Genomic DNA, 8,449 nt, shown 5'->3' with positions numbered 1-8,449 from the left:
CCGTCGCCAAGGACTACGTTTACCAGAGAAACTTGCAATATGCAAATCTGTGTTCCACAGTAAGCGAATAAGAAGCTGTGGAGATGTCTCTTGCTGATTGGCTTGCGCCGCCTTATCTATCTAATACCGCTACACGTCTAGTGGAGAGAGAGAGAGAGAGAGAGAGAGAGAGAGAGAGAGAGCGCGCGAGCGAGCGAGCGAGCGAGCGGTGTTGCAACATCCTAAGGGGCTGGTTGCCTTTCTTGAGCTGAATCATATGGCAGTTAGTCAACCGGGCATAGCCAGTAGCGTACTCAGTCTTCACTGTTACCGCCACCTGGAATGTCTCGCCGGTAGTGGCAGCAAAAAACTAGTACTATGGCTAAGCGCAGTACTTTGTTTATTCGTATCGTAGAGGGGAAGAACTTGCCTGTCAAAGACATGTAAGTGTTTTGTCATATTTATGTCTGAGCAATGAGTACACGTCTTTACGAGTGCATGCGAAGCGTCGCAGCGAAAAGTTAGCGTGTGAGAGTGCAGCCAGTGGTTTGTGCGGCACCGAAAATTATACACTGTCAGCAGACGTACCGCGTCGGGAGCGTGTTTGAAGACAATGACAAGGGGCATACAAAGGGATGAACATAGAGAATATCATAGAAGGAGGTTGGAGGAGAGTTACATGGTTATAACCCACAAGTGGAGGCGATCGTGAAACATAGGATGAGAAGTGTTTTTAGGTGGATGGTTTATGTAAGAGAAAGGACCAACCAGATTAACGAGTAGAGGAGGTTGGCATTTATAGACGGGTATGAAAGGGGTGAAGGGAGATCTTGTAGGAGGGGATGGTGCTAATAAGATGAAAGTGAGATACATAAACGAACGATATTAAGCAGTTTCCCACATGAAAGGTAAAATTGACCGGGGTGGGGTGTCAACCTGCAGGAAAAAAAATGAAAAGCAGTGTTAAATATTAAGGGGGTTAAATATTTTCAGTTTATTTTTAGAAAGGGTTTGGTAAGGATAGAAAGAGAGAGAATGCGAGCCTTATACAGAGTAAGGACTGAAAAAGACGGTCCAGTACAATATTTGGTATTAAGTAAAATATCGAATTAATGAAGTGAAAGGTACGCTTGGTTAAATTAAATGAGATGGGAGTGAAGCTTTTTGCAGAGAGTGCAAGAGATCCTTATGGTTGAGAAGTGTGTGGATTGTTGGGGTGACTAATGGAAGTCACCCGTTGTAAATAAATTGGACAAAGGACATAGCAGACAGTGAAAGTACTGTAACTAAACTATAGGGACATAATTTATTTTTCTACAGCGATTTTCACAGAGTACATCCCTAGGGCACTGTAACAAGTAAACAGGTAAAATGCATATTACACGTTTTATAGATAATCATCAATATTTTAGGAACGTTTGTCCTTAATTACAAAGTGATTAAGGGAAAGTGAGGGCTGTTAGAATGAATGTAGTATTTGTAGAAGGAAAATAGATCATACAGAATAAAGAGAAGAATGGCATAGCAGCATAATTTTGAAAGCCTTAAAATCTGAAAATAAGAAATGTGGGCTAACAGGTATAAACAAAGGGATTGCTCTTAAAGAAAAACAAGTAGTGAGGCATCTTTAGAATCGATTTATGATTAGAATTATGTACTAATGACAATCACATGTGAAGAGGCTCATATTTAGTACCTTCTGAGATTTTTGCTGTAGGACTCTAAAGAAATGTGTCAATATGAGAAGAAGATAACCAAATGTGTAGGTTCCTTCAGTCTTATCCACAAATGACTTGATTTCTAAAAATGAAAGGGAATGAGATGTTTCAAGGGATGCACCTTTCATTTCTAATTTGGCTGTCCATTGCAAGGAGCAAAATTTCTTACAAAATTTGCCAGGCATAATGAAAGATACCACCTTTTGGTATAGTTGTCAAGAGAGTTTGATGATGCATGACTCTAGTGTTGGTGCTTAATGTTTGTAAAGAACAGTGGTTAGATTTCAGTATAACCTGATTAGATTTAATAACACACACGTTTAGTTTAGCTGTTAAACCAGTGTACACACAGGCTATTGAAGCTCCAAATAAATTCTATTACCACTTTCAAAATTAAAACCAAGATCCAAGCATGATAGCGTGCCACTGCAGATTAAACTGCATGCTATTATTTCCATAATGATATGATCTAGGCGCTGACTGGTGCTTCCCACGCACAGATTTTACTACCTTGACCTAAAGAGGTAAGCCCTTGGATAAATATGAGGCAGGGGGGGTGGTGGGCAGTGGCAGACAGCCTTGCAAAGCACACCTTGTTAAATAATAAGAAAACGGGCAATGAAAGTTAAAAATTTACAACAGTAATACTGTACCATTTACTGGTATATTCGCTAATCTTAACCGCAATTAAATGCCTCATTTGAATTTCAAAGACCAGGGGCTGTTATGATAGATAGAGGATTGTATTCAGCACTGAAACAACACTAACAGTAGGTTGCCCTTGAAAAGGGCATTCATACTAATGCATCTGAAACCACCATCTCCTTCCACTCTTAAGTGCTGCTGCCATCATGCCATGGCTCCTTCTGTGTGACTACATATGAACTCATCTTCTTCCACTGTCTGAACATTTATGTCTCCATCTGCTTCTTGCACTTCATGCCTATTAGGTCAGAGTAAACACCATCTGCCCCACCTTCCAAAACCCTGAGCAAATCCAATTCAGTATCCTTTCTGAAACTCGACAAACCCCCTACACCCAGGCAAGTGGATTTCAGTAGCAGAAAAGTTGCTCCAAAGTTCTTGCAGGTAAGTACACTCTAGCCGTGCCACTCTGCTTAACCCATCTGTACCCTTTGTGATATTCTGCTGACACCTGAGCAATGTGACTGTCTCAGATCTAGTTGGTATGCTACTACTTAAACAATAGAGTAGCACCCTGGATTTGTCCACCAAATTTTACAAAAGTCAGAAGTGACACTCTGCATCTCTGCTATGGAACAGATCATTTGGCATAGTTCTTTATTTATAATTATATGCCAGACTGTCAGACACTCGTTTTTTACATCTCCCTAGACTGTTGTAATGCTATCCTGTGTCCCAGAACCCAAATACAAGCAGAGGTTTATGTGTCTGCCCAACACACACCCTGCTTCTGTATCTTGCCTCTTTTACCTTCCTTTTAATAGGATGGTTTCAGCTGGAAGAGACAAATTGTCTCCTGTTAGCATATATTTTCCGTATAGGAAGTTTTATGCTGCATTATTTGAATAACAGCAGCAGCAGCAATTTTTTCAACTTTCTTATGAAAGAGTTACAGGTGAGTGGGTTAGTTTCTCAATAATTGCAACCAGCATATTACTGGGTTTAAGAAGGTTTATATAACCAAATCTGGGTTTTTGGTAATTTGACATCTTTCGTTACAGATTACAGTGCAAGATTCTAAGATTTGATTCTTAATATGCAAAGGCTGTGTAGCAGTTTGAAGTTATTTTTACCATCTAATTAGTTGTCAATTGCTTATATCAAAAGTTTAAATTGAATTGCCTTGGTGTCACAGTCATTCTTAACAGCTATATTTGGTGTACTCCCAGATCAGCTTAAAGTGGATAAGGACACTTTCATTGCAATTGCCGATACCGCATTACTATCTTGCTTAACTGGAAGAATCCCAGCCCACCTTTTATAAGTCAGTGGTTTACTTGAAGTTGGAAATAAGCAAATTCTTGCTTAAAGGATCTGTCCAAAATGTTTTTAAAAATTGCAACATTAAAATACATAAAAATTAGAATAAGCACTCATGTAGGGGAAAAATGATGTTTTTCCTTTTTTTTCTATGCACTTGGCTCTCCTCTCTTTCTTTCAGGTAGGGTTTGAATTTTTGTTTTGTTAGGTTTTGTAAATATAGCTTTGTAAATATTTTCTACTTGATTGCACCTTCTTGAAACAAAATTAGTTAAACAACTGAATTGCAAAACACAGTATTAAGGTAGGCTGAGGAAAAGGATCTGCTTTATTAAACCTACTAGTTGGCACAGTTCATGCAGTGATTTTCCCCTGTTATTTAGAAAGGGGCTGCACTTTCAAATTTGGAACCTTTCCAAGTCTTAAATGTCAGAAGCTCAAAACATTTGCTGTCCAGTGCAATAATATTTTTCGGAAGAACACTGCTGGCACTCCACGTAGAGAAAGTGTAAATCAAGAAATGCCATAGTAGTTCATTCTATTTTATTGTCACTTAAAAGTGACTTTTACCCAGCACAAATTTTACTACTTACTCCAAAATTTAAGACATGTTTTAGAGTAAATATCACAAATGAGTTATATTTACTTATCTATATAGTATTTACTAATACACTAGTAATACACTATTCAGTTTTAATTGCTGTCTCATAAGTAGAATTTAATTTCCGTATGATTGATTGGAATATTTAAAACTTGTGTGGTCTAGTGCTGCTTATGGATTCCTTGTGTTCAGCTCCATTTGTACCTGTGTAATGATGCAATCTTTTAAAATTTAAATAAAATTTTATTTTTACTGTAATAATATGACATCTTTTTGTCTGTGATATTTTCCAGTCTGTTTGTAATTCATGTAGTTACATAAGGACTACTGAAATATTATAACCCATTTTTAAATCAGAGCTTAAATTTGTACTTGAATTCTATACTGAAGTTATTGTTTTTCCCACTAGAATTATTGTGTAAATAAACGCGTGTGAAAGAAAATGTCAATTCTCCTTCACATGCTAGGCACTGTATATTTTATGTACAATTAAACTCATTTTAGCTCTTTGATATTCAATATTTAAATTTTGACTATTGTATTGTTAAAAACAAAGCTACACACTTTTAAAATACTACTACTGTGTTGCTTATTAATTAATGTGTACCTCAGCTGGACACACAGCATTATCATCTTTTCAACTTGAGAAAGTAAGACACACAATTAAGGCACTGGAAATTAAGTAACAGTTTTCCAACATAGAACTAAGTACAAAAGATTCCATATATGTTAACTTAAATATTTAGCATCTGGTTCTTTTTTTTTCACTTTAAAAAAATGGTAGCCAAGCTGTTAAGAAGAGTTAAGGAAATCTCAAATTCTTACCTGAACCGCCTGACAAGGCTATTATAATGACAACACCACAGACTGAGGCTTAAGTATCTGTCTCAATCCTGAGAGAATGTATGACATCTGAACTGAATTGTTTTTCTCATTTTCTTGTCTTTCCACTACGTTTCTGGATAATGCAGGAAATAGGCAGTGAAAATAAAAGCTTTTTAGAATTGAAAGCATTTTTCCACTATCATGATTGTGCAAATTTAAGGACTGTTTGAGTTAATTTTTGTAGTGGCAACACACAAGATTTTGAGTCTGGTATTAGTAATACACAGAAGAAGATATAAGATGGAGAAGAAACTGAACTGAACCATGATATTGATTTTTTCCCAATTTATTTTTCCAAGTGTCACTTGTCACATAGTTTAAAAAAGGCTAATACTAAATATGGAATAGTTAATATTACATCGAATAAAAAATCTTAGTGCAGTTTTAAAGCAGGCCACAATGACCACAGAAGGCCTATATGAAAGTAGGCACTGGGAGAATCTCTTATCTTGATTTATTTCTTTTTTATATTATTTTTTTATATCTGTGAAGTATTTTTTAGTCTTCCATTGCAATGTAATGCTACTTGAAATTTAAAAGTGAATTTCTGTGTTTTCTACAGATGTTGTTCCCATTTTAGTTAGAACGATGCTTTTTTAAGTTTAAGAACATTTTTTGTACAGTTGTGCATTATGATCCTGCTTTATATATGAAGAGTGCCATATACAGTAATAGTCTTACTTCCTATCCATTGTTGGCTGTTACCTTTTGCTTAATACTTTCAGTTCCACTAAGCCATTAAATGAGTAAAAACTGAAAGAATGAATAGTCATTTTCTGACAGTGGCCCAAAACCAATTTTGTTTCATGGTGGTCTGACTGTATATGTTACATATACTAGTATTGCCTCTCTGACATCATTCTAAAAAATGTCCCATAATCATAGTTAAAAATCAAACACATGCACATATCGTATACTGTACTTAGTCACTTTAACAATTTCTGAGTTTTTTTTAATTCAAGTTATAACTTGGCAAATCTCTTCTTACTATCATGTATACAGTAGCTTAGCCCTTTTTATGATACTTTGGCACAAATACTGAGCTAGATGTCAAGGTTTTCATTACTTAGTATACTTAATTACTAAACTTAAGTCATACTTCAATTATTTTTTTTTGCATTATAATATGTGCACATTCTCAGTTTTCATCTACACTTGTCTCAAGGAAGCTTAATACTGTAGCAACTGATAATGAAAATTATTAGTTTTTTGAGTGTATTGATGTTCTTTTCCATTTAGTGAGGCAAAGTGACATCAGCCACTACTCATAGACTTAGACTAGCTCATACTTATGTACCCAAATTTCAGTATGTTTAGTACATCTTTACATTTTACATGTTTTAACAGTGCAGGTAAGGGAAAGTGGTAGATGTGATGTCTACATTTGAGGTGATTGTCACTTAAATACTGCTGTGATCAGGCCAGGAAGCAAAGCATGACTGGGTAGATTCCAGTTGTTTCATCATAGATTACTGAGCTATGATCAAAAATTTTTGTGCAAATTTGGGTCCTAATTTGAGATTCTGAGGTGGTTCATTGTGTGATGGGTGTGGCAACACATATCAGTGCATGCACCCAACTCCTCTCTCTAAGTACAGTTAATCTCTGTGGTGCTGTTAAAACAAGTTGTTATGGTAGGTGAGTTTTTATTATTTTTGACAGTTTGCAAAGCTGGAAAAGCTGGTCTCACCAACTGTTAACACCATTCTTAAAAACAAAAAGTTAGTATCTTGTTGTATTCCATAAACTTTGAGGTTCATCATCCCCAACTGCATGTTAAAACTCACCTTTGGTACAATAAACTTTGTTTCAGTTACTGTCCTAAAGGTTGGACTTACAGGGTTATTACGGTTGACAAAATATGGTTTTTCCAGTAAGACCCAGAAACATAATGGCAAACAATACAGTGAAGAAGACCAAGTTCACCTCAGTTGAAAAAATGCACACAAGCATGGTCTTGATTTATATATGTGACATTTGTGCTTTTTTTGGCAGTGGTGAACTCAGTGTTTTCCACTGCATACTTTACCATTTTATTTCTGGTTTGTACTGGCAGCACCATGTTTCTTCACCTGTAATAACCGTGTTAAACATGTATTCATTTGCTGATGTTCAACTGCAGCATCACACTGCTACTGTCCCTATTCATCTGTCAAGATCTGAGACACATGGGCGACACTACACGCTTGTTCCGGGAATTACATTATCACAACTAATATGTTTAATTAATGGAAGAATAACATTGTATAATGAGTAATATTTTGCTCAGTTCCATGCTAAGAGTCTATCATTATTTGGGGGTCTTATGAGCCTTAATTCTATTGGAATCCTGTACTCAAAATATAAGTTTATGTTTTCTATTCAATGAGGCATACAGATATCAGTGGTTTTGTCATTGTGAAAAAAGTGTGCAACAGTGACCCAAAAATTGAAATCAGTTTCAAATAACTTAGAGTATGGGTCTTGCAACATGATAAAATGTGAATAAGTAATCCATTTACATTTAACAATAACATACATGATAAAAAGAAGAAACTTGTATTTTCTAAGCATTTAGTAAATAACAAAAGTAGCAACATAACATGTACTCGTTAGCGTGAATGTATTATTTTTCTACAATGAATTATCAAGTTTTTTTTTTATTAAGCATGATCTTTGCTAAGAACATAAGTTCCAAGAGAAGTGCAGGAAATGCAGCTTCACTTTCTGTTTTGAGGCTCCTATTCTGATGTGCTTTCATGCATTTTCCTTTTCATATAATGCTTTGTGTTTCATACATGACAGTTAGCAGTTGTGTATGGTTTATTTGCTGTCAGAATGTGTTGAACAATGCCTGTCTGTTGTAGATAATCTAAGAGCAAGAAATATCCAAAGTGTATGTCCAGAATTGAATTGCTATTTATAAGGAATATCTTCAATACCAACACATACCATATGTGCAACCCCCTTATGCTTAAATAATGTAGGGCTATTAACTAGCAATTAACAGGCAGCTCTGCAAGTAAGGGCAAGAGATCTATGGATTTTTGGAACCTATCAGTTGTTTTTAGCAATTGCACTATTTGAAGGTGAAGACTTCAGCCAGGTTTATATTTTGAAGAAATATAATAAAACTAAATTAATAGAAAACAGTGGAAAGTAGATAGTGCTTCTGTACATGGCTTCGTAAAATTAAAATCTGATAATCAGGTGAAATGTTTGTTTTAATTACAGATGGTTTTAAACTGATAGGGGCACAATAAAAAATAATGTTCACATCACTATCTGGGCACAATAAAAAGTAATGTTCACATTAACTGAT

At 35.6% G+C, this 8,449-nt stretch overlaps 1 protein-coding gene across 1 annotated transcript in view; it reads left to right on the top strand.

Moving 5' to 3' along the window:
- Nucleotides 1-251: 251 nt before the first annotated feature.
- The window catches only part of rasa4 (RAS p21 protein activator 4), a 116,328-nt gene continuing 108,130 nt past the window's right edge, over nucleotides 252-8,449 (top strand). The window contains exon 1 of the mRNA XM_039756614.1: nucleotides 252-422. Coding sequence (XP_039612548.1) covers nucleotides 358-422 — 65 coding nt within the window. The 5' untranslated portion in view covers nucleotides 252-357. The remainder of the gene's footprint in view (nucleotides 423-8,449) is intronic.

This window comes from Polypterus senegalus, chromosome 6, assembly GCF_016835505.1.
Source record: "Polypterus senegalus isolate Bchr_013 chromosome 6, ASM1683550v1, whole genome shotgun sequence".
Taxonomy (NCBI): Eukaryota; Metazoa; Chordata; class Cladistia; order Polypteriformes; family Polypteridae; genus Polypterus; species Polypterus senegalus.
This window is presented reverse-complemented; position numbering and strand designations above follow the sequence as displayed.